This window comes from Coregonus lavaretus (assembly GCF_964263955.1).
Source record: "Coregonus lavaretus genome assembly, chromosome: 10".
NCBI lineage: Eukaryota > Metazoa > Chordata > Actinopteri > Salmoniformes > Salmonidae > Coregonus > Coregonus lavaretus.
In genome coordinates this window covers 30,841,172-30,866,083 of record NC_139997.1, presented here as the reverse complement: position 1 = coordinate 30,866,083, position 24,912 = coordinate 30,841,172, and the positions used below count along the sequence as shown (strand labels likewise).

Genomic DNA, 24,912 nt, shown 5'->3' with positions numbered 1-24,912 from the left:
TGTCAAAGTCAATTTGCGTGCCAGAAAAAGGGCAGTTATAAAAAAAAAACCACATAGGTCCATTATAATTTGTACATACTTTTATATCTAGTTTTAGATGTTCAAGAGTGAGTGGCCTGGAGTGGGTTAAAAAAATATATACATTTACTCAAGCCTCTCGGGGTTGGATGTTTGCCCTTCTGTAGACTATTGTGGAGAAATGGTTTAGAATAGTGATTACAGGGCTCGTATAGGGCTGAATATTAAGAAATTGCCGTTGTGGATGTATGGATGTTGGGAAATGGATAGAATACAGCAAGGCATGTATTACAATCTGGTCTCAATCTGGTACTTGGGCCTAAGGCGAAGTGTTTGTGTGTGTGTGTGTGTGTGTGTGTGTGTGCGTGCGTGTCTAAATTGGGAATGACAGCATACACAGCCGTAGATTAAGTGTTTAATTTACAGGATTGCCTCCCATGGCATGGTTACCGATGTTAGCGTGATTGGGGCTTATTGTGATTGACAGTCGTTGCTGCCGCTGTCCTGCTACCTCACCGTGTGAAGGACATACAGACAACTACCGCTGTCATGGTTACCTCCAGTCTGTAAATCACTCTGTTATGGTCTGTAGCTTTAGCTATCTGTCGCTGTGTCCCAAATGGCACCTTATTCTCTATATAGTGCACTATGGGGTCAAAAGTAGTGCGCTACATGGGGAATAGGGTGACATTTCAAATCAAATCAAATTTTATTGGTCACATACAAATGTTTAGCAGATGTTATTGCGGGTGTAGCGAAATGCTTGTGTTCCTAGCTCCAACAGTGTAGTCGTATCTAACAGTTCACAACAATACACACAAATCTAAAAGTAAAAGAATGGAATTAAGAAATATATAAATATTAGGATGAGCAATGTCGGACTGGCATTGACTAAAATACAGTAGAATACAATATATACATATGAAATGGGTAAAGCAGTATGGAAACATTATTAAAGTGACTAGTATTCCGTTATTAAATTGACCAGTGATTCCATGTCTATGTACATAGGGCAGCAGCCTCTAAGGTGCAGGGTTGAGTAACCTGGTGGTAGCCGGCTAGTGAAGGCTATTTAACAGTCTGATGGCCATGAGATAGAAGCTGTTTTTCAGTGTCTCTGTCCCAGTTTTGATGCACCTGTACTGTATGTGAGACGCAGCCTACTGTATGTGTCCTCTGATCTGGACTATAACACTATAGGATTAGGCCAACAGCCAATTAAAACACGCTATCCAGTTGATAGCTAATCATCAGTATTAACTCACTGAGAAACCTTAATCCCATTCAATCCCTCTATATCTACTCAATCATCATGGATTATTAATGTTTATATTGACTCCACAGCCATATTTATTTTCCTACAGAATTGGTGTATAATATACCACCTTTTCCCAATGTAGAGATATAAATTAAGATGTAATCTATGTGATTATGGTGAACAAGGGCTGTGAAAAGCTCATTGGGGAGCGTGAAAGTGCTGTGGACGGACGGGAGGAGATTAGATATGCAGATTGTATTCAACAGCAGCGGAGCCAATCTTGGTCCCCCTAATCAGCTCTACCTCAGTCTGTAATAGAGAGAGTGTTTATTAAGTAGACACTAGATCATCTTAAACACTTCTTGGGCATTTAAACAGCGCATGAATACAGATACACACCTTAGAGACAACAACAATAACACTCCATGGACCACTCTGAGACAAAGGGTTTGCTTACAAGGGGGAGGGGGCCGCATCTCACCCCGTATTAAGGAGGAGAGGAGGACTCATAAAAAATTGAGGGATATCTGCAGGCGAAGGAGGGGGTGGGGGTGAGGGTACATATTGGGATGAAGAGACAAAACAAGAGAGAGATATTTGCTGTCTCCATCCTCTGTAGCTCAATTGGTAGAGCATGGCGCTTGTAACGCCAGGGTAGTGAGTTCGATCCCCGGGACCACCCATAAGTAAAAATGTATGCACACATAACTGTAAGTCGCTTTGGATAAAAGCGTCTGCTAAATGGCATATTATATAATATTATATTATATTATATTATACAATACAGCCAAAACACTCAGGTTATTTAACTAGCCAAAGAAAAATGCTAATCTAAAACGTGAAAGAGTCATACTACTATTTGTTTGTTGTGCAGTATTTTACTTTGGGGGTAAAATCAGGACATGTTATTTATTTTTGCTGTCATATTTCCTGTCCCATCATTTTAGATGAGGTTTGCACACATTGGAGTTCTGATTAATGTATTCCTGTGTTAATGAGTGTACGGTCCTGCCTCCAGGAATGATAATGAAAGCTCGTTAGGGGAATACAAAAACATCTCCAACAACATTAGTGAGCATCTGTATAACCTGATGGATGTGCTGAACACGCATTTAGTCTTTCTGTGTCTGAGTGTTTACTATGAGATCTCCTCAAGTCAAGCAATCTTTTCAAACTACTAAACATAAGGAGATATAGTAGTAGGGGAGATATGTCTAAGTTATGAGCAAAATTGAATATGGCTCAACAAAGACAGATGATATTGCATAAAGCAAAACAAATGGAAGACAATTAATTATATGGTTGGTGTTGCCCCCTCCTTTACAGGGCCAATAGAAATATCTAATAATAGCTGCGAGCAGCAATGAACGGGGTTCACAGGATGACAGAAAGGACACAAGATTTGTCACATGCTTCGTAAACAACAGGTGTAGACTAACAGTGAAATGCTTACTTACAGGCCCTTCCCAACAATGCAGAGAGAGAAAAAAGAGAAATAATAGAAAAAGAATAACACAAAGAATAAATATACAATGAGTAATGATAACTTGGCTATATACATGGGGTACCAGTACCGAGTCGATGTGCAGGGGTACGAGGTAATTGAGGTAGATAGATGGGTAACAATGCGAGCACTCTATCATGTAGGAATGATCTTCATTTATACAATGGGTGGGTCTAATCCTGAATGCTGATTGGATAAAACCGCATTCCAGCCAGTGTCTATTCCACAAGTTGCCACCGGCTAAATCTATCACGTTAAAATGCCTATTTACTATGTTCCATCTGACTGCGCAATCCACTGTCTCATCAGCCCAGCCAGGCAACTTATAAACTTGATCTCCACTATAAAAAGCATCATCTCAAATATATTTTAAACTAACATTTCGTTTTCAACAGCGGAGATTTGTATAAACCTTGCTGTCTGTCTCTCTGACATTTGCGACATTGTTTCAATATTCAAATTCGATCTCCTGCTGTCCCATAGTAATGAACGTGTCGGGACGAGACAGACAGACAGACAGACAGACAGACAGACAGGCAGGCAACGTTTCTCAGCCAGTCGAAATCATGAAACAGCTGGCATAATTTTTATGGATATATACAAAAAAATGTCAATTGAAAAAAGGTAAAAAGAAAAGCAGTCTTTCCAGCTTCAGTTTGAAGTGATTATGTTACTATAGCTGTGTTGTTGGCTAGCTCCTCTGAACAACAGAGTGAGTACATTTTCTATGCCAGGCGAAATCGCGCCTCATTAGCTCATTGTTATGGATGTATCCAAATAAATGTCACTAGAAAACAGCTTAAACAAATGCAAATGCAGCTACTTTGCTGTTATTCTGGCTGGACTTTGACATGACTGTAAATTAGCCGTAGTTGGCTAGCTAGCAGGCAAAGGATAAGAACTTTGCCAGCCAGTATGGCAATGGAACATTTAGAACGAATGACTGGGTCACGTCCATAGATACAGAACAAAAAGACTGAATGACTGGGTCGCGTCTCTAGCAACTGCAAGAATATTTGAAGATAAATACACAACGCAAGGAATTAACGATCATACTATCCAGGTCTGTGCCCAAACAGTTTGAGCTTCTACTTCTAAAAATCCAGAAATAAGTCTCTCACTGTTGCCGCTTGCTACAGACCCCCCTCAGCCCCCAGCTGTGCCCTGGACACCATATGTGAATTGATTGCCCCCCATTTATCCTCAGAGTTCGTACTGCTTGGTGACCTAAATTGGGATATGCTTAACACCCCGGCCATCCTACAATCCAAACTAGATGCCCTCAATCTCACACAAATTATCAAAGAACCTACCAGGTTCAACCCTAAATCCGTAAACATGGGCACCCTCATAGATATCATCCTGACTAATTTACCCTCTAAATACACCCCCGCTGTCTTCAACCAGGATCTCAGCGATCACTGCCTTATTGCCTGCGTCCGTAACGGGTCCACGGTCAAATGACCACCCCTCATCACTGTCAAACGCTCCCTAAAACACTTTAGCGATCTCATTCCGTCAGTAGAGGATGCCTGGTTGTTCTTTAAAAGTAATTTCCTCTCAATCTTAAATAAACATGCCCCATTCAAAAAAGACAGAACTAAGAACAGATATAGCCCCTGGTTCTCCTCAGACTTGACTGCCCTTGACCAGCACAAAAACATCCTGTGGCGTACTGCATTAGCATCGAATAGCCCCCGCGATATGCAACTTTTCAGGGAAGTTAGGAACCAATATACACAAGCAGTTAGGAAAGCAAAGGGTAGCTTTTTCAAACAGAAATTTGCATCCTGTAGCACTAACTCCAAAAATGTTGGGACACTGTAAAGTCCATGGAGAATAAGAGCACCTCCTCCCAGCTGCCCACTGCACTGAGGCTAGGAAACACTATCACCACCGATAAATCTACAATAATCGAGAATTTCAACAAGCATTTTGCTACGGCTGGCCATGCTTTCCACCTGGCTACCACTACCCCGGCCACCAGCTCTGCACCCTCCGCTGCAACTTGCCCATGCCCCCCCCCGCTTCAGACAGCTGATGTTCTGAAAGAGCTGCAAAATCTGGACCCCTACAAATCATCTGGGCTAGACAATCTGGACCCTTTCTTTCTAAAAACTAGCCGCTGAAATTGTCGCAACCCCTATTACTAGCCTCTTCAACCTCTCTTTCGTAACGTCTGAGATCCCCAGAGATTGGAAAGCTACCGCGGTCATCCCCCTCTTCAAAGGGGGTGACACTCTAGATCCAAACTGTTACAGACCTATATCCATCCTGCCTGCCTTTCGAAAGTTTTTGAAAGCCAAGTTAACAAACAGATCACCGACCATTTCGAATCCCACCGTACCTTCTCCGCTATGCAATCCGGTTTCCGAGCTGGTCATGGGTGCACCTCAGCCACGCTCAAGGTCCTAAACGATATTATAACCGCGATCGATAATAGACAGTACTGTGCAGCAGTCTTCATCGACCTGGCCAAGGCTTTCGACTCTGTCAACCACTGCATTCTTATTGGCAGACTAAATAGCCTTGATTTCTCAAATGACTGCCTCGCCTGGTTCACCAACTACTAAATCTAGAATCGGCTTCCTATTTCGCAACAAAGCCTCCTTCACTCATGCTGCCAAACATGCCCTCGTAAAACTGACTATCCTACCGATCCTTGACTTCGGCGATGTCATTTACAAAATAGCCTCCAACACTCTACTCAGCAAATTGGATGTAGTCTATCACAGTGCCATCCGTTTTGTCACCAAAGCCCCATATACTACCCACCACTGTGACCTGTACGCTCTTGTTGGCTGGTCCTCACTACATATTCGTCGCCAAACCCACTGGCTCCAGGCCATCTATAAATCACTGCTAGGCAAATCCCTGCCTTATCCTAGCTCATTGGTCACCATAGCAACACCCACCCGTAGTATGCGCTCCAGCAGGTATATCTCACTGGTCATCCCCAAAGCTAACACCTCCTTTGGCCGCCATTCCTTCCAGTTCTCTGCTGCCAATGACTGGAACGAATTGCAAAAATCTCTGAAGCTGGAGACTCTTATCTCCCTCACTAACTTTAAGCATCAGTTGTCAGAGCACCTTACCGATCACTGCACCTGTACACAGCCCATCTGAAATTAGCCCACCCAACTACCTCATCCCCATATTGTTATTTATTTTGCTCATTTGCACCCCAGTATCTCTATTTGCACATCATCTCTTGCACATCTATCATTCCAGTGTTAATACTAATTGTAATTATTTTGCACTATGGCCTATTTATTGCCTTACCTCCATAACTTGCTACATTTGAACACACTGAATATATATGTTCTGTTGTATTTTTGACTTTATGTTTTGTTTTACCCCATATGTAACTCTGTGTTGTTGTTTTTATCGCACTGCTTTGCTTTATCTTGGCCAGGTCGCAGTTGTAAATGAGAACTTGTTCTCAACTGGCTTACCTGGTTAAATAAAGGTGAATGATCAATGGAAATATTTGTTTTTCTGTAATAAGGAATTAACGACCAATGGAAATAGTTTTTTTTCTGTAATGGGGAACTGAAGATTAATGGGTCAGGGACATGGGTTGTTCTTCAGTTCAACATCTGTTTAGAATCTGTCCAGTCCAGGGCTCATAGCTATGTGGCAAGTTCTCATTGGTCCAAATTGTCTATACATTGAGCCTGAAACGGGATACTTGGTATTTGGCCATTGGCCCAATTTTATTACAAGGAATTCTAATTGGTCAACCACAGGCTAGGCTTGGGTATAAACTACACCCTCTCTCTTTGTTCAGTGGAGAAACATTGAGGACAGGGAAGAATGAACATCTACCATCTACTTTCCAGCATAACAATGATTTGTTCTCTTTGAATAAATATATTTTTCTCCCTCTGATTTGCTTTGGGGTCTGTGTTATTGAAGAATAACATCAACTGCTAACACAACCCTAGATTTGTGTCGGGACTATTATCTTGTGGAAGGATGAAATAGAATGAATAAATTAATCAAAATAATGTTTTTAATGAAAATATGTCAATCATTATTTGAATATGTCTCGGGCCTAACAACACCCGTGCCAATATATCCTCCAAACGCCGGCTTCTCTGGCATTATCACTTAATTATGTGCAATCAGTGAAAGCGTTACCATGTTCATCTCTCAATACCACAAGGATGGTGCAAGTGAGGTTTAGTCTAGTGCTGTAGGTTGGTGCCGTGGCCAACTTTGAATGCAGAAACGAATCATTCTCAAATTCTTTAGAGGCTAATTTATTGAGTCTATAGTCAATCTGATTTATGGTTCATGAGAATATATATTTTTAAAGATTTACAAAATTGTATAAAGATGGGGGAAAATCTATCCTGATGGACGTTATGGGTCCTTGAAGCAAATTTGTTCAGCATGATTAAAGGCGCCTACATACAACGTTTCAAGTCTTTAGGTCAAACGTGGCGGCGGATATGAGGGTTTAAGTGAGACGGCTTATAACAGTGCCACCTATAGGCCAATCGGTGCCATTATTTTTTACCAAGTTACGCATGGCCTCTAGTTTCTGTGTGCCAAATTTAAAAAGTACTTACTAATCTATGCTTGAGTTATTTGACCATATCAAGAACATTTTAAATAGAAGAATAACAATAGTTTTCACAACTTCGCTGTGAACCGTATTTACAGTAGTTCCTCATTGCCTTTGTCCCTCCAGACTCTAAAATATATGAAAGATATTGAGCTCTCTCTCTCTCTCCACCCCTCCCTTTCTCTAGGAGACACCAGCAGTATGAGTGTAAGTGGTACATCCCTCTTGCAGACCTGACCTTCCAGTTGCTGGATGACTCGGACGTCTGCCCCCACATCCAGGTGCTGCCGGAACACGAGATCGAGGAGATGAAGACCAAGATCTCTGTCATCAAGAGTGAGATCCAGAAGGAGAAGGTGATATATTATGTTAATTAAAAATAATATATATTTAGCCAGGTAAATCTACATGAACAGATTATCTTTTGAGGTTGTATCTAGCACTGCTTTGTTTTAGACCCAAACTAAACCCAGTTGTTATTAATTGAGCCAAAATGGTGGTGATGCGGCCCTTCCTTTGCCTCCCACTCAGTGTCAAGCCAGGTCATGGTCAGCTGGCCATTAAGGCACTGTGGAGGAAGTGTCCTGCCCAGCCTGGCCCCCCATTCTGGGCTGGGTTCCCTGGGTGTGTCCCTCCCTCCCTGGAGCCCTATGGTCTGTGTTTGTCTTACTCTCTCTCTCTATCAGAGGCTAGAACCAGCCTGCCTGGCTGGGTGATTAGGCTGGGTTCTTCTAGCTTTATTACTACTGTTGTTGTTATTGGAACACTTCCCCTCACCGCTTCCACTCTTAGACAGGTCGACTGGGGACTAGAGATCTGTGTGCCACACACACACACAAAGAGAAGGGGTCAACTTCCAGGTCATCTGGACAGAGTCAGCACGTCAGTGTGTGAATCACTTATACAGTACACTCATATGTATATACACAATCCACCCCCTCACTGTATCTACACTCACAAACAGTAGGCCTACACTCAAGCTATCCCGTGGGAAGTTTGTTTATTCTGATGAACTTGAGTACAGTGGAACAGCGATAGCCATCTAATTGTAGTTGTCAAATAAACACAGGTCCTTAGAGGATGACTGTGTTCCCGGAGATCACCTTGCCCAGTTTCCCTTCAACTCTTTACCTCTTCAACACAATAGACTTATTTATGTCAGCCCTTTGTTGTCATTTTACTGTGGAAAGCCTTGGGAGTCTATAACCTTGAAACTGCATAGGTTTACAATTGATTTACAACCTTGGCTTTAGCTGCACACTGCTTTTTTATTTCATCCATCACACACATCATCCAACAACCTCTACTTATTCTAATGGTTACTATACAGGACGGTATTTATTTCAACTTCCAGTGATTCCTTCCTTAGTAAATACCTGTTTAGGAGGTTTTGGAGAGCATAGTGTGAGTTCAAATCAAATGTAATCAATCAAATCAAATTGTATTTGTCACATGCGCTGAATAGAACAAGTGTAGACTTTACTGTGAAATGCTTACGTACGAGCCCTCTCCCAGCAATGCAGAGTTATAAAGTACGAAAAATGTGTGAATAAAAAAGGAAATAGTAACACAATAAAAGAACAACTAGGCTGTATACAAGGAGTACCGCTACCGAGTCAATGTGCAGGGGTATGAGGTAGGTGAGGTAATATGTTGGTAGGGGTAAAAGTGACTAGGCATAGATAATCAGGATAGATAATAAACAGAGTAGTAGCAGCGTGTGTGAAAGTATGTCTGTGTAAGTGTGTGTGTGTGGCGGCAATATGCATGTGTGTTGTGTGTGAGCGTATGTAACGTGTGTGTGTTGGAGTGTCAGTGTAGTATGTGGTGAGTGGGTAGAGTCCAGTGAGTGTGCATAGAGCCAGTGCAAGAGAGTCATTGCAACAACAATAAAAGTGGGTCAATGCAAATAGTCCAGGTAGCCATTTCATTAACTGTTTAGCAGTCATGGCTTGGGGGTAGAAGCTGTTTAGGAGCCTTTTGGTCCCAGACTTGGTGCTCCGGTACTGCTTTCAGTGTGTTAGCAGAGAGAATAGTCTATGACTTGGGTGGCTGGAGCATTTGACAATTTTTAGGGCCTTCCTCTGACACTGCCTGGTATAGAGGTCCTGGACTTGGAGACCTAGGCCTGTATTCACAAAGCGTCTCAGAGTAGAAGTGCTGACATTGGATCAATTTAGCCTTTTAGATTATAATGAATACGGTTATGGTAAAGGGACCTGATCCTAGATCAGCACTACTACTCTGAGAGGTTTATGAATACAGACCCTGTGCTTCCAGGTTGATACCAGACTGCTACAATACAGTAGGGGCAGACTGACTGACTGCACTAATCAGAGCCGGAAAAGGCTGATTGAACTGATTACAGCCAGAGCATGGCCTGACTCTGCTTCCTGGCAAGGGATGGGTTGGAGGAGGTTGTGTAGGGAATGGAGATTCTGGAGGGCAAGGACATGGACATTCCTTGGAATAGTTATCAAGCATCACACTGTAAATTCTAGTGAACAAAATGTAGCCAAATCATTTCCCCTGTTTACAAATGTCTCAGGAATACAAAATGCGTATTCATGGTCAAACACACACGATACAATTCAGGTTTAGTAGATGGTACAGTGTGTTGGATTTCATTGTGATTACAGTATAACAGGGCTATTCAACTATATTCTTACAGGGGCCAGATGTAAAGAAGGTTAATTGCAGGGGGCCGGACATTTTCCACATGCAATTATTCTTTGGAAGAACTGTATAAAAAAGTTACGCACACACACCAATAAAGCACTTTTCTTAAAATGTAATGTTGCTAAAAGTAATAAGGAAAGAAGTGGAGGGTGCTCAACCAACGGGAGTCGAGGTGCAACCCACAAATGGGATAATCATTAAACGCTCACCATTATTATTATTATTATTTTTTTACAACTATTGAAAGCTTCTTAAAAGTAATTAGGTCATTTTATTTTCTGAGATATGTCAAATCAGGTATTGACAAATTCCAGTCTGAAGGAAGTATGCTTTGAATTCATTTCCCTCAGTCCTTCTTTTATTTTCTTCCTGAGAGTTGTAGCTTTCAGAAATGGGGTCATAATATTTTGTAGCTTTAACCGTTCAAACGCTAGAGCCAAATTCATATGAAGAAAAAAGAATCAACATGCCACATAGGCGCTAGAAACTGCTAGAAACCACACAATAGACAACCACATTAGTGCTTATCATTTTTTTTTTGCATATCTTTTTATTAATGTTCAGAATTGATCAAAGGGCCAATCTAAATTAATAAACGGCCCGGATCTGGCTCGTGGGTCGCCAGTTGAATAGCCCTGCAGTATAACAAACTGTATGTTAACATACTGCGTGCCCTGTTTGTTTCTGTGTGTGTAGAAAGCGCTGAAGGGCCAAAGTCGTAATGTGGAGCGTCTGAGGAAGAAGATGAACGAGCAGGAGTCCTGGCTGCTGTTACACTCTCCCACCATCCCTTTCCGCATACACAACAAACACGGCAAGGTAAGCTGCTACTGCGTAACCACTGGCCCTGGATCAGATATATTTTCACCCTCTAATGGTTTGGGTGAAGACTGGGGGTTGGGTAATCTGATTCTAGATCTGTGTTGATGTCCCACTGCTGGCTTGCCTGTGAAGCTAAGCAGGGTCGGTCCTTGGATGGGAGACCAGATGCTGCTGGGAGTAGTGTTGGAGGGCCGGTAGGGGGCACTCTTCCCTCTGGTCTAAGGAGATCCCAATGCCCCAGGGCAGTGAAGGAGAGATTGCCCTGCGCAGGTTGTCGTCTTTCGGATGAGACGTTAAACGGGTGTCCTGACTGTGGTTATTAAAATCCCATGACACTTATTGTATGAGTAGGGGTGTTAACCCCGGTGTCCTGGTTAAATTTCCAACCTGGCCCCATTCCATCATGGCCACCTAATCATCCCCCTCATTCCTAATTGGTGTATATCACTCCTCACCTCTCCACCATGCTAGCTGATGTGTGGTGGGCGTTCTGGCACAAAAATGGTTGCCGTGCATCTCCCAGGTGGGTGCTACACATTGGTGGTGGATGAGGTGAGTTTCCCCTTACTATGTAAAGCACTTTTAAAATCTCAGTTGGTAGAAAGGCACTATATACACTGCTCGAAAAATAAAGGGAACACTAAAATAACACATCCTAGATCTGAATGAATGAAATAATCTTATTAAATACTTTTTTCTTTACATAGTTGAATGTGCTGACAACAAAATCACACAAAAATTATCAATGGAAATCAAATGTATCAACCCATGGAGGTCTGGATTTGGAGTCACACTCAAAATTAAAGTGGAAAACCACACTACAGGCTGATCCAACTTTGATGTAATGTCCTTAAAACAAGTCAAAATGAGGCTCAGTAGTGTGTGTGTGGCCTCCACGTGCCTGTATGACCTCCCTACAATGCCTGGGCATGCTCCTGATGAGGTGGCGGATGGTCTCCTGAGGGATCTCCTCCCAGACCTGGACTAAAGCATCCGCCAACTCTTGGACAGTCTGTGGTGCAACGTGGCGTTGGTGGATGGAGCGAGACATGATGTCCCAGATGTGCTCAATTGGATTCAGGTCTGGGGAACGGGCGGGCCAGTCCATAGCATCAATGCCTTCCTCTTGCAGGAACTGCTGACACACTCCAGCCACATGAGGTCTAGCATTGTCTTGCATTAGGAGGAACCCAGGGCCAACAGCACCAGCATATGGTCTCACAAGGGGTCTGAGGATCTCATCTCGGTACCTAATGGCAGTCAGGCTACCTCTGGCGAGCACATGGAGGGCTGTGCGGCCCCCCAAAGAAATGCCACCCCACACCATGACTGACCCACCGCCAAACATGCTGGAGGATGTTGCAGGTAGCAGAACGTTCTCCACGGCGTCTCCAGACTCTGTCACGTCTGTCACATGTGCTCAGTGTGAACCTGCTTTCATCTGTGAAGAGCACAGGGCGCCAGTGGCGAATTTGCCAATCTTGGTGTTCTCTGGCAAATGCCAAACGTCCTGCACGGTGTTGGGCTGTAAGCACAACCCCCACCTGTGGACGTCGGGCCCTCATACCACCCTCATGGAGTCTGTTTCTGACCGTTTGAGCAGACACATGCATATTTGTGGCCTGCTGGAGGTCATTTTGCAGGGCTCTGGCAGTGCTCCTCCTGCTCCTCCTTGCACAAAGGCGGAGGTAGCAGTCCTGCTGCTGGGTTGTTGCCCTCCTACGGCCTCCTCCACGTCTCCTGATGTACTGGCCTGTCTCCTGGTAGCGCCTCCATGCTCTGGACACTACGCTGACAGACACAGCAAACCTTCTTGCCACACCTCGCATTGATGTGCCATCCTGGATGAGCTGCACTACCTGAGCCACTTGTGTGGGTTGTAGACTCCGTCTCATGCTACCACTAGAGTGAAAGCACCGCCAGCATTCAAAAGTGACCAAAACATCAGCCAGGAAGCATAGGAACTGAGAAGTGGTCTGTGGTCACCACCTGCAAAACCAGTCCTTTATTGGGGGTGTCTTGCTAATTGCCTATAATTTCCACCTGTTGTCTATTCCATTTGCACAACAGCATGTGAAATGTATTGTCAATCAGTGTTGCTTCCTAAGTGGACAGTTTAATTTCACAGAAGTGTGATTGACTTGGAGTTACATTGTGTTGTTTAAGTGTTCCCTTTATTTTTTTGAGCAGTGTAAATCCAATATATTATTATTTACTTTTCCACCACTGGAGGGAGCTGTTGTCCTATAAAATTTGATTTCCCCCTGTTTTGTCCTCAGAGCTACCTGTTCCTCCTGTCTTCAGACTATGAGAGGTCAGAGTGGAGGGAGAGCATCCAGAAACTACAGAAGAAAGGTACAGGAGTCAGGAGAGTGAGAGGACAGGCTGATATAGTTTTTTAAAACAACTATGCCATGGATTCAATGCCTTCAATGCAATTGCACATTTAAAGAACCTATAGCCTGGCTGTATGTTCAGGTTTATTAACGGTGTGTTTCTGTGTTGGTCTTCAGATCTGCAGACGTGTCAGTTGAGCTCTTTAGAGCTGCAGGTCCTCACCAGCTCCTGCTTCAAACTCCGAACTGTCCACAACATCCCTGTCACCAGTTATAAAGATGGTAGGTCACACACACACACACACACACACACACACACACACACACACACACACACACACACAGACACACACACACACACGTATGTGTGTACAAACACATGCACAGACACAAACACGTTCACCTCTCCTTCCTTTCCCCTCTGTTTTGAGTTAAAACCCACAAACACATCTACTTTCTCAGCACAAAAATAGAAATGGGTTGGTAAGGAATCTAGGTTACAATGTGTTTCTCATCTAGTGATATGTGCCATGGTGTGTGTGTGTGTGTGTGTGTGTGTGTGTGTGTGTGTGTTGCAGCAGGGTTCAGATGGAATGTTTGGATTGGGGTGACATTAAAGCCAGCTGGGAGACCTGCTGTGAGCTCCCAGGATTCACTGGGGGACAGGAAATGGCAGGGAGACACACACTCATACACAACACTGTTATACCATTACACTCGGTCCCACATTAAACAAACAAGAAAGCGTTCATAAAGTCTTCATAAGTCACTTTTTACTTTTACGTCAGTAAGCAGACGCTCGTGGGAATCGCACCCACAACCCTGCCGTTGCAAGCGCCATGCTCTACCAACTAAGCCACATGGGACCCCACTATGCACCACAAATCCCACACTCATGGTTTTCATGGTTGCTTCTACAGTCCTTAGAGATGTAATATCTTCATCAAAAGACAAACATGTTTTCTTGCAAGGCAAGGGTGTTTCTCCTCCTGTGCTTTTGCTTACACTGAATGATACATTGTTATCTTGCTAGATTTCTGCTAGACTTAGTTTAGTAAGTTGGATATCATGTACAGTAGTATAAATCTAAATTGGCCACAATATTTGCAAGTCACATTAGGATTATCTGAGTCTGGCCACAGCATTGTAAACCCATGATTACAGACAGTGATATACACTGAGTTTACAAAACATTAGGAGTGTTCAAAACACTAATATTGAGTTGCACCCCCTTTTTCCCTCAGAACAGCCTCAGCCTTCTGCCCTCAGAACAGTCGAAAGTGTTCCACAGGGATGCTGGCCCATGTTGACTCCAATGCTTCCCACAGTTGTGTCAAGTTGGCTGGATGTCCTTTGGGTGTTGGAGCATTCTTGATACACAAGGGAAACTGTTGCGCATTCAAAGGAACTTAAATATTTTGTCTTGCCAATTCACCCTCTGAATGGCACACATACACAATCCATGTCTCAAGGCTTAAAAATCATTATTTAACTTGTCTCCTCCCCTTTATCTACACTGATTGAAGTGGATTTAACAGGTGACATCAATAAGGGATCATAGCTTTCATCTGGATTCACCTGGTCAGTTTATGTCATGGAAAGAGCTAATGTTCCTAATGTTTTGTACACTCAGTGTATTTTGATGGTACAGTGCTTCCCCTTGTGGTGACCTGAAGTACAGCTCCTGGCTGGCACAGACGGTCAGTTTGTCAAAGCAACTCCCTTTATACTCACATCAAACACTTCTGTTTGCTCTCCAGTTTAGAGGGGATCTGACATGTGATTAAGCAAAGCAAAGCATTCTTTCTCCTCGATAGTCACTATACAGCACAGTATGGCAAAACAAAGGCTCCAGTTCAGTTCATTGGCATTTGACATATGTTCTACCACTAAAACAGACACACACACCATGCTATGAAATTATTAAATGTAGGGAGTAGCTGAGGGGGTGAAATAAAGACCAGCTGGAGGAGGAATGTGATCCCCTAGATACCATCACTCTGTCTGACACAACACTCAGGCCATTATAGGGACCAGGTAGAAGAAACTAGCTACACATCTAGGATCAGATTACTCTAACCCTGATCCTGACCTTAAACATTAGGGGGTTCTAGGAATACACATTGACATGTTATTACTACCATCTTCTTTGAGTATTTTTGTTGTGGTTATGATAGAGACAGAATACCATCTTTTAAAAAGAGCAGTGGAGGGGGGAAACGAAAGTTTAGAGTCTAGAGTAGACCTTCTCTTGGCTTCTCCCTCTCTCTTGGTGGCATGACCTGTCTCTGACTGAACACATACAGTCCATAGCACCATACATACACATGACATATTGTTTTTCCAGGACTCAGTTTTTCGCCTCTCATCTCAGTAGTGGTCCAGAGCATAACCCGATGGGCCTGCAGGGATCTCCAAACAGGCCTTCTCCAGTTTCAAACCCCTGTTTATTTACCAGGAAGCGCGCAGGCCTCACAGGCCTCCGCAACATAATCATACAGGGGACAAGAGAGGGAGAGGGGAAGCATAGGTGTGTGTATTGGATTGTGTGTGTGTAGGCTGGCGTGTGTGTGTTTTCAAGGCCCACCCAAGAACATGCTTGTGAATATTTATCTGTCTAAGGCTTAGATACATACACATATACCATGGGGCAAAATTATTCCTCCTGTTTTCCTGCTAATGTCAGAGAGAAATGAGGGAGTTGTGGGACAGCTGTATGGGATGCCTTGGTGTTGAGGTCACACACTAAGATGAATGAAGCAGAGTGTGTGATTGAACCTGATCTCCTCCATCTACCACAGCTCAGTGTGTGTGTGTGTGTGTGTGTGTGTGTGTGTGTGGACCCAGTCCTCTTCATCGTCTTTGCTTCCTTCTCCAACATGGGGCTTCAGTTAGTCCACCTGAAAGAATACCTCACACAAGCACACTGACACACACACAAGCAATGTCACTAAAATATATACTACTACACTGTTCATTGCAAATGAAATGTACCCTCGGCTATGAGGTAACGGGATACGTCCCAAATGGCACCCTGTTCCCTATATAGTGCACTACTTTTGACCAGAGCCCTACGGACCAAAAGTAGTGCACTATATAGGGAATAGGGTGCCATTTGGGACGCAGCCTCGGGGTTATGAGAATGAATTTTCCCAGGTCACATCCAGGTCACTGATAATGAGTGTAACTAACTGCGTTGTGTTGTTTTGTGCTGTGTGTTCCAGATGAGGAAACCCCAGGCCTGTATGGATTCCTCCATGTGATCGTCAACTCTGCCAAAGGCTTCAAAGAGTCAGCCAGTAAGTCTCTCTGTCATACTGGGCTTATACTGCACTGTGCTCAGCATCTGCTCTGTGTCTGTGTCTGTGTCTGTGTCTGTGTCTGTGTGTGTGTGTGTGTGTGTGTGTGTGTGTGTGTGTGTGTGTGTGCATGGATGCACACACGTGTCCATCAGCATCTTTCAGCTTTTGTATGTGTGCTCGACACAAGGACGTTCATTTTATGGATCAGCACATCTTGATGGTTATAGCATATCATTTACAGCTTGTGCCACAACCCAACAAAGAGGACAGAGGTTACAGGGAGAAAGGGTTCAGGGTTACCATGTCTGTCCCTGCACACTGGTTCTCTTCTCCACAGTAAATCATTTTACAAGGCCACAACACAGACCCCCAGCACAGAGGTAGAAGTTACCACTGAAACCGGGTCAGGTATTATTTAATCCCCCTAATGGTTAAGGATTTGAAGTAATGGACTATCTGATCCAAAATCTGTGGTTAGGTGCAACTGCTACCTCGTGCTATTACTGACTTGTGGCCGGGGTTCTCCTGGTAAAAGAGAGAGAGGGATGGAGAGGAAGAGATAGAGGTGGAGAGAGAGCGCGAGAGAAAGAGAAAGAAAGCCACAGGGCCAGTCCCTGAGGAGCAGCTCTGGACCACAGTCACATTCCTGTGGCTCCTTTGATGCTAGGGTCCGTCAGGGACACAACTACTCCATAAAGAGAGCTGACAGGAACAGAGTGGCCCCTACACAGCCACAGCCGAGCCCTCAACGGACACACACACACACACACTCACGGACAGTGAAGGCCAGGAGAAGCTTTTTCTCTCTATCCCTATCTCTCTCCCTCTCTTTCTCTCTCTCCCCCCTCTCTCTCTCAGCCGACAGACACACCCTGGCCTCACCCCGCCTGGTGTGTGCATGATAGCCCTAGCCCTGACTGCCTGTATGTGTTATCAGGGGGATATGATGTCAGAGAGCCCTAGAGTGTCGCAGATATGTCTGTACCAGACAGCTGGCGCTCCACTGAACACTCTCCACTGTCTGTTACCCTGTTACACAAGAAGCACCAGTTCAAATATTACCACAGCAGGAAAAAAAAGACCCAACGAAATACGCCTCCGCCTCAGTTACTATGACAGCCTGTACTGTAGTATACTTTATGAAAGCTTCAGAGATAGATTTTCTTGTGTAATGGGTTGGGGAAAAATTGGAAAGCTGTCTCCACTGGAAGCCTGTTTGATCCTCACCGGAGCAGTGGGCATAATTGTTTAAAAATGAAGAAGCATGTTGAAGTGGTTTGGTTTTACTTTCCCTCAATTTTCTCATGGACCGTACCATTGTCATGCCCCTCTGATATGCGGGGGGGAGTATGTAAGAAATGTAAAAGGTGCTGTTTTAGTCTAAACACCCCTTCATGGGTACATAGTGTCTCCTATGTCTATGTAGCGGGTCGTAGCTAGCATAATGATGCAGTTAAGCCACCTACCTACCTGAGACCAAGTCACCTCTGAACCCCAACAACCTGGTTCAACAGTATGATACAGTATAGTTGGCTTGGAGTGTGTGGAGTATTGTTGGGAGAGTGGAGTTAAATCTCAGAGGGAGTTGGTAGATGTTTCATCTATCCTGGGTCTTGTCCTCTGTGGCGTTTGGATGACATTTCCTCTAATATATCTCACCACCAGGCATGCTGGCCATCGTCATCATAGACCATTGATGAGACACATTGTCACCGTCACCCCCCTCCAGACCACTGTTAATCAGGGAGATGTCATCTGCCTCCGTCCCATTATAAAGTACACAATTATGGATCTGTCCCAAATGGCGCGCTATTCCTTATGTAGAGCACTACTTGTCAAAAGTAGTACACTACACTGAGTGTACAAAACATTAGGAACACCTGCTCTTTCCATGACTTAGACTGACCAGGTGAATCCAGGTGAAAGCTATGATCCCTTATTGATGTCACCTGTTAAATCTACTTCAATCAGTGTAGATGAAGGGGAGGAGACAGGTTAAATAATTATTTTTAAGCCTTGAGAAAATTGAGACATGGATTGTGTATGTGTGCCATTCAGAGGGTGAATGGGCAAGACAAAATATTTAAGTGCCTTTGAACGGGGTATGGTAGTAGGTGCCAGGCGCACCGGTTTGAGTGTGTCAAGACCTGCAACGCTGCTGGTTTTTCACGCTCAACAGTTTCCCGTGTGAATCTAAGAATGGTCCACTACCCAAAGATCATCCAGACAACTTGACACAACTGTGGGAAGCTTTTGGCGTCAACATGGGCCAGCATCCCTGTGGAAGGCTTTCGATACCTTGTAGAGTCTATACCCTGACGAATTGAGGCTGTTCTGAGGGCAAATGGGGGTGGTGCAACTCAATAGTAGGAAGGTGTTCCTAATGTTTTGTCCACTCAGTGTATATAGGGATGCTGTTTGGAATGCAAGTCTGATAGAGATGTCTTAGTTTGTTAGGACATTTCTTTGAGAAGGGACATTATGGAGACTGTAGAGTACACTGTAGAGTACACTGTAGAGTAGACTGTAGAGTAGACTGTAGAGTAGACTGTAGAGTAGACTGTAGAGTAGACTGTAGAGTAGACTGTAGAGTAGACTGTAGAGTAGACTGTAGAGTAGACTGTAGAGTAGACTGTAGAGTAGACTGTAGACTGTAGAGTAGACTGTAGAGTAGACTGTAGAGTAGACTGTAGAGTAGACTGTAGAGTAGACGGTAGAGTAGACTGTAGAGTAGACTGTAGAGTAGACTGTAGAGTAGACTGTAGAGTAGACTGTAGAGTAGACTGTAGAGTAGACTGTAGAGTAGACCGTAGAGTAGACCGTAGAGTAGACTGTAGAGTAGACCGTAGAGTAGACCGTAGAGTAGACTGTAGAGTAGACCGTAGAGTAGACCGTAGAGTAGACTGTATGTGGATCTGATATTTCATGTGTTTAGTTTTATTGTCGGCTTCCCCTGTCTCTGCCCTTAAATTTTGCATTGCTCTGATTCTATCTTTAGGGCATATTGTGTGTGTGTACAAGCCATATGTCACCCATTTGCTCCCTTGCATAAACGTGTGTGCCTGTGTTGGTGTGATTTGAATGTGTTGTGTGTATTTGCTTGTGTATTTGTATACAGTGCTACTCTATGTTTAGCCCATAGCACACTACAACATACGGTACCTTCATATGAAGCAGACACTGGAGTCAGAAGATACCTCTCCAGGGTTGTTTTTAGGAACTGCAGTATGTACAAATATGTCCTATTAAAACTATCTTATCAGCGTTGCCACCCGTAGTTTCCTTCAATAGGAAGCAGAGATACATTTCAGCTCAGGGCAACGTTTCAAAAGTGGGTCAGAAGAAGTAGCTAAGAGTCTACTGGTCCCCTCCAAAATACAATACAAAAATAAGGGGAAAACATTGACCTAGAATAGAGGTGTTGACAGAACTGTGGGAATCATTGTAGTCAACATGGGCCAGCATCCCAGTGGAACGCTTTCGACACCTTGTAGAGTCCATGCCCCGACGAATATAGGCTGTTCTAAGGGCAAAAGTTGGTGCCACTTATTATTAGGAAGGTGTTACTAATGTTTTGTACGCTCAGTAAATGTCATGTTTTGAACTTGAAGGAGAGAGATCTTCTCATCTCTTCCTGTCTATATATAATGTATATAATATCTCCCTGCATCTTTTTTTCATACAACCCTTTTTTTCTTTACTTTTATTCGTGTTTTCATCCCGGATCCAATGAAAAATAATAAGCAGACAAACCCTCCTCCCCTCCCTGTATCTAAGTCTTGTTGTTCATCCAGACCCAGTTTAGATGTACTGATTGCTTTAAGTCTTCAAAATGACTGTTTTAGTCTCAGGTTTCCCTGCCCACTGTTTCACCTACCAATGAACACACATCTGCAGGCTAGGATTAGGAAGAGGTCACACACACACACACACACACACACACACACACACACACACACACACACACACACACACACACACACACAAACAAAGAGAAGGGGTCAACTTCCAGGTCGTCTGGACAGAATCAGGATGGTATCCATTAAGCTCAGTAGTCGGTGTCTGTGTGTGTGACTGGTCAGACCCCTCACTGACCACCAGATTCATGAGGGCAGGAAGAGGCCTGCCAATAAAATGACAGCCCTCAGGGCTTATTCAACCAATCACCACCAGTCTCCAGCTCTCCTTCTCCTCGTGTCACATTTCTGAAGGCTCCTCTGACAACACTACTAGCACACATTAAAACGAGGCGAAATATGCAGTTTTTTTATTTTAGGATTTAAGTCCAGACCTATAAACCTACTTCAGATTTGATGTGAAAATAAACTTTTAGATAAAAGTAGCCCAGGAGTATGAAGTATGAATGTTTCCCTTAGTGGTGTTGGGTTTACACTAAGTCTGAACAGGCCTAACTTTCAGAGAGGTGCTGGGGAACAGAGGTGTAAATCTGACACAGCAGGGAGTTGTGCGTCCGATTATAGTTTTTCTCTAAACGGAGCCAAATGCTATTTCTGTGAGCATTAACAGTGATAAACTACCCTGTTCTAACTCTCTGTGAACTCACTTCAGTGGAGCAGCACACTAGGCCTATGTCCAAATATGTATAGTACTATTTATTTCCCAGTAGTCTTGAATTTCCCATACTTTGTGTGCGTCCCAAATTACACCCTATTCCCTGTATATAGTGCCCTACTTTTGACCAGGGCCCATAGAGCTCTGGTCAAAAGTAGTGCACTATATAGGGTTCCATTCGGGACTCAGACTTTGAATTTAACTGATAGAGACAGTAGTTAGTGTGTTTTCCAGCTCCTCTTCCTCTCACTCTGATAGTCACCCACATGGTGAATGTGTTTAATTACTAAAGCGTGACTCCATTTTGAAAACACCCCCAAATGGTCAGTTACCCCCCACCCCACATGAAAAGAGATGCCGTTCCTCTCTCCAGTCTGGATCCTTCTGCTTGTCCTGCCATATCTCAACTGGTTGGTATGATACCTTAACCGCAGAGGTGGGACCAAGTCACTATTATTTGAGTCACAAGCAAGTAACAAGATCTGAGTCTCAAGTCGAGTCCCAAGTAGAACGGGTCAAGACTCGAGTCAAGTCCAAGTCGTGCATTCTAGTAAAAAAGTCAAGTAAAAACAATTAAAAAATATATACATGCAACGACTTGTTCAACTACAAATCTTTGTCTATTTATTGAGGCTACCAGACAGCCCTTTTGATTATTTTATCTACAACATATCTTTATTAGCTTATGTAATTGTAAAATATGGACCTTGTAGCAGTCATAAGGGCATGAAATCAGCAGAAGGCAAGGCAGGTTGACGTGCTCAGAGTGTAGATTTATTTACAGGTCTTGGTGATCCAATGGTGAAAGCTACATATCATACAAATATACAAGTAGATTGACCAAATATACATGGGCAATAGCCCAAAAGAAATAGCCTCTGTATCAGGCTTAAGCTGTCCTATCTGAACGGACACTGGTAGAGGGCAAGACTGCACAGCTTCTCCTTGAGAAACCAAATCAAGTCTGTCAAACACAGGAGCTCAAACAGGTAGGCCTACATAATATAAACACTTGGCCCCCAGGACCATACAATTACCCAATTGGCAATTACAACCAATAAACTGGTTCTACAATGTAAAAGACAATGTCCACATCTATTGTTACATTGGTACATTCGTCTTAATCAGACTAAATTATTTTTTATGATATTCCAACACCATGCATACATGGAACAATCATTTTGTCTTATTCAACCTTCTGACTCCAAAGCGTGGAGCGCAGGCCACGTAGCCTATTTCTATGCACACTGAGGCGTGGGCGCTCCTATTACGCACAACCAAATTGACAGAGATGTAGGACACGGACACACAGAACTCCGACATAGCCCGGCAAATATGAACAAAGGAAACTATACATTTAATTAAAGAAACATAACTTCTACCTCATGATTCTTTTGAAAGTTCATGTGCACTATAAACATCATGCCCACTCATAGCAGGGTAAGAAATGGTTGGCTATAAAATGAATGTATCGTAGTAGGCCTATCAGACATAAAACAGAAATGTCTACGTGTTGCAATTAACAGTAAGGTAATGGAATGATAAATCGCTAGCAATTATTGTAGTATTAGATAGAATATACATTTACCACAGAGGGCCTATGCATTTAAACATGTGAAAGCAACAGGAAACATTTCAACAAGATTTAAAAAAGCACTCTCCACTGGCAGGAGTTTGGAGTGCAAGTGAAGAGCAGCGCCTATGGTGCGTCTTCGCCACAGTAATATTTGATTTTAACAACAAATTCCAAATGCAAGCTTCATAAGTAAATTATAAATATCAAGCAATTGTTACATACCAAAAGAACAATAGTCCTATGCTAGTAATTGTTGCCCCATTTCTGGTGAGCTTGCAAAATAAACAGTTAATATTGTTGATCACCAAATTTTTTTTTAGCTGAAATCCTCACTCCCTACAATTTGACATTTGCGCTTCACCCGATCCTATAGCTGTACAGCAAATCAGCATTCTGTTTGCTAGCTCACCTGACCAGTGTTGATTGACAGTTTGCTGGTCCAATCAGAGTGCAGAGTGTGCATTTCACTAGCCAATCTGTTGCAGTTGTTTTTGCAAGGGCGATTCTGCGGCTACTGTCTCTGGCTGCGTGTAGATTAATCCACGTAGTCTCTGTGCCACAAAATGAGTGACAAAACATTACAAAACCTGGCCAGATAATTTAAAGTCATAAGTCTCAAGTCAAAGTCGAGTCCCGAGTCTTGAGGCTCCAAGTCATGTCTCAAGTCATGTCTCAACCCTAATCCAGATGTTGATATAAGTCTATGAGCTAAACCCAGACAGACATGGGTCATGCTATTGTTTTCATATTGCTACGCCATGTGTGACTATGTGCTACAGTGTAAACACTGTCTCTAGTTCTGTGCGTGGGTGATGTGACTGTATGTGTAGCAGTGGTGCCTCCCAGGGGTCAGGGTGGGTAACCATCCATCATGCTGTCAGAGAGCAGTCGAGACCCCAGGGACTCATTATGCTGTCAGAGAGCAGTCGAGACCCCAGGGACTAGCGGGGATGGAGAGAGATGGCTCAGTCTCTTAGACTATTGCAGGGGAGATATAGTAATGGGTATCTGGATAAATGACCTATGGAGACCAGTGCATTAGCATAAACATGAGTACATTAGTCTCCTGAGTGGCGCAGTGGTCTAAGGCACTGCATCGCAGTGCTAGCTGTGCCACTAGAGATCCTGGTTCGAATCCAGGCTCTGTCGCAGCCGGCCGCGACCGGGAGACTCATGGGCGGCGCACAATTGGCCCAGCGTTGTCCAGGGTAGGGGAGGGAATGGCCGGCAGGGATGTAGCTCAGTTGATAGAGCATGGCGTTTGCAACGCCAGGGTTGTGGGTTCGATTCCCATGGGGGACCAGTATGATTTAAAAAAAAACAAAAAATAAAATATGTATTCACTAACTGTAAGTCGCTCTGGATAAGAGCGTCTGCTAAATGACTAAAATGTAATTGTAATTAGCCTAGCTGATGCTCTGCTGTCTGAGCTGAGGGGAATACCTGGCCCGAGGACTTGATCTGTGTGTGTGTGTGTGTTGGTGCGTGCGTGCATGTGGGCGGGTGGGCGGGCGTGCGTGCCTTATTCATTCTATCAGTAATGCAGGCCTCTACCATTAGGTGGTAAGGGCTTGAGAAACAAATTGTCAGTGACCATTGATACAGACATGATCTAGCTCTACACAATTGTGGTACGATCATATTAAAATGTCTATCCATTTACTGTCAGTATTGCTATTATTGTGTTATATGTGATGATTATTTTAGATTCACTCATTGTGATTTCTGACTCCTCTGTGTCCTGTTCAGATTTGTACTGTACCTTGGAGGTGGACTCCTATGGCTACTTTGTCAGCAAGGCCAAGACCCGCGTCTTCAGAGACACCACTGAGCCACAGTGGAACGAGGTGAGAGACCAACACTCGTCAGAGCTCCAATATTCAGATCATATTACAGTCAGTTAGTTATGCTGTCAATAGGACGTTGAACTCAATATCCAATACTCCATACAGTCCGTTAGTTTGACCAATAGGAAATAGAACCCAATTCTCATGTCCTTCCTGTCTGTTGTCCAATAGGAGTTTGAGATCGAGCTGGAGGGTTCTCAGTGCCTGCGGATCCTGTGCTATGAGAAATGCTACGACAAGACCAAGCTCAACAAGGATGACAATGAGATCGTGGACATCATCATGGGCAAGGGCCAGGTGCAGGTAAGGAGAGCGGGACAACCCTCATGTCATGAAATCAAACTCACTGTATTCTTATTCCGTAAGCATGTATGGACTTGTTTTCTATATGGACCCTCACAGAAACATACAGTACCACAAGCCAT

The 24,912-nt window shown here is 43.7% G+C and overlaps 1 protein-coding gene across 1 annotated transcript in view; it reads left to right on the top strand.

Moving 5' to 3' along the window:
• Positions 1-24,912, top strand: part of LOC311135730 (active breakpoint cluster region-related protein-like) — a gene marked incomplete at its 3' end in the record, with an annotated part of 228,826 nt that overhangs the window by 143,636 nt on the left and 60,278 nt on the right. Inside the window, 7 exon segments of the mRNA XM_084169757.1 lie at positions 7,541-7,709; positions 10,729-10,851; positions 13,134-13,209; positions 13,368-13,472; positions 16,415-16,489; positions 24,390-24,487; positions 24,659-24,790. Coding sequence (XP_084025883.1) covers positions 7,541-7,709; positions 10,729-10,851; positions 13,134-13,209; positions 13,368-13,472; positions 16,415-16,489; positions 24,390-24,487; positions 24,659-24,790 — 778 coding nt within the window.